Genomic DNA, 1972 nt, shown 5'->3' with positions numbered 1-1972 from the left:
GAACTATTGAGATTAAATATAAAAAACTATGGTGCAGTACCAAGTTGAGTACAGCTGGGGGCAGTATTGGACCATTAAAGTTTCAACATTAGTATTTCACAAAACTACAAGTTGTACAGGTACCAAAATGCATAGCCATCATTTGGCACAGGGACTTTACATATATAAATTACAATGGCAGCTCTAGGACAAAATATGCAGGAGGAGAAGCATGGCAAAGTGGAGACGACTTGGATGGGAAACGAATCAATAGTGAGCATTGCACTGGCAATGACCACTGATTATTTGCATTTGGACCCGTGGGGACCAAGGCCAGGTCCCCATGGTTCACTTTGGTCCCCATGAGAACTGCTTTTTTTGGGAAGTGTCCTCACATCTTAGGTAGGAAAAACATGTCCACACACACACACACACCTGTGTGGACATGTTTGTTTGTGTATTTGTTTGTTGAGTTGTTTGTTTGTTTATTTGTTTGTTTTTCTGTCTGTCTGTTTATTTGTTTGTTTGTTTGTTTGTAGGACTGTAAACAGCGACAGTCTGGACCTGGAACAGGAAGTTGATCCTCTGAACGTGGACCACTTCTCCTGCACTCCTCTGGTAAAAGCACAGCTGACGTTGTCCTGGTTCTCAGCTGTGTTGTTGTTGTGTTGTTGATGTGTGTGTCTGTGTGTGGACCTGCCCACAGATGTGGGCCTGTGCTCTGGGCCACCACAGGGCAGCAGAGCTCCTGTACAGCTGGAACAGTCTGGCCCTGGGGATCCCTGACTCTCTGGGCCGCCTGCCTCTGGCCGTGGCACGGTCTCGAGGACACACCCGCCTGGCCACGGCGCTGGAGGAGCTGCACACGCAGAGCGCACACGCCTCCTCCGGGGACACGCCCCAGCCTGCGTCTCCTCTGTCCACCAGCCCGGACACAGGTGACACTCCTGCTGTGGTCACATGACTCCTGCTCTCTGATTGGCTGTAACCTCCTGTCCTCTGTGCTGCAGGTCTCAGCTCCTCCAGCAGCCTCCCCTCCCCCAGTGACCCCTCCTCCCCCTCTCCCAGCTCTGCCTACTCCAGTGGCCCCGCCCCCATGGACACCTCCCCTTCCTCTCCCTCCTCACCCTGGGGGGAGGAGCCCAGCCCGGCTGTAGTCACAGGTAACACAGGTGATGTTAGTGTTAATGGGTCTGACCTCTGACCCTGACTGGACTCTGAGCTCTTTGATCTGTGTCACAGGTCTGAACCCCACAGGCTCCTCCCTCTACCTGATGGAGTACCAGAACTCCTCCCCCTCCTACACACATGGCCACGCCTCAGGGGGGCGGAGACTGCACACTGAGGCGGAGTCAGCTCTGGAGGAGCAGCTGCTGAGATACAGCGAGAACACTGAGAACGAAGGCGAGGAGGAGGAGTACTTAGAGGAYGAGGTGCTGCAGGTACACACCTGTCGACAGGTCCTATCTTTACCTGCTGGAGTCAGCCATGATGTTCTGTAGCCTGGTTACCATGGTTACCCTCTCCTCCTCAGGTTGACATGGCGACGCTGGCGGAACAAATCATCGAGGCCACCCCGGAGCGTATCAAACAGGAGGACTTCTCCAGAGGGGTGGAGTCTCCTCTCAGGGAGAGGCGGGACAWCCCCGCCCTCCAGGACACCTGGCTGGCTGCTTACCTGGAGACTGTGGACTCCCACACAGACCCCCCACCCAGGTAAGACCAGGACCACCTGTTCTCTCAGGTACAGTCATATGAAAAAGTTAGGTCAGCCTTGTTAATATTCCTGATTTACCCTTATAAACCATTGTTTGTTTGGATAAAAAATATCAGTTAAATACGTCATATAGAGGACAAACACAGTGATATTAGAGAAGTGAAATAAAGTTTATATAATTTACAGAAAGTCTGCAATAATTAAACAAAATTAGACAGGTGCATTAATTTGGGCACCGTTTTCATTTTATTGATTTGAAAACCTTTAGAACTAATT

General features: G+C 51.1%; 1 protein-coding gene across 4 annotated transcripts in view; it reads left to right on the top strand.

Moving 5' to 3' along the window:
- camta2 (calmodulin binding transcription activator 2) overlaps nt 1-1972 on the top strand; it is a gene marked incomplete at its 5' end in the record, with an annotated part of 32561 nt that overhangs the window by 19022 nt on the left and 11567 nt on the right. For all 4 annotated transcript variants that reach the window (XM_014032428.1, XM_014032427.1, XM_014032426.1 and 1 more), the window contains 5 exon segments: nt 519-597; nt 686-917; nt 990-1142; nt 1222-1421; nt 1514-1695. In XM_014032428.1, the coding sequence (XP_013887882.1) occupies nt 519-597; nt 686-917; nt 990-1142; nt 1222-1421; nt 1514-1695 (846 nt within the window).

Source organism: Austrofundulus limnaeus, unplaced genomic scaffold (genome assembly GCF_001266775.1).
Source record: "Austrofundulus limnaeus strain Quisiro unplaced genomic scaffold, Austrofundulus_limnaeus-1.0 Scaffold1446, whole genome shotgun sequence".
In the NCBI taxonomy this organism is placed as follows: domain Eukaryota; kingdom Metazoa; phylum Chordata; class Actinopteri; order Cyprinodontiformes; family Rivulidae; genus Austrofundulus; species Austrofundulus limnaeus.
Note: the sequence above shows the minus strand (reverse complement) of the source record. Positions and strands in the feature narration are given on the sequence as shown.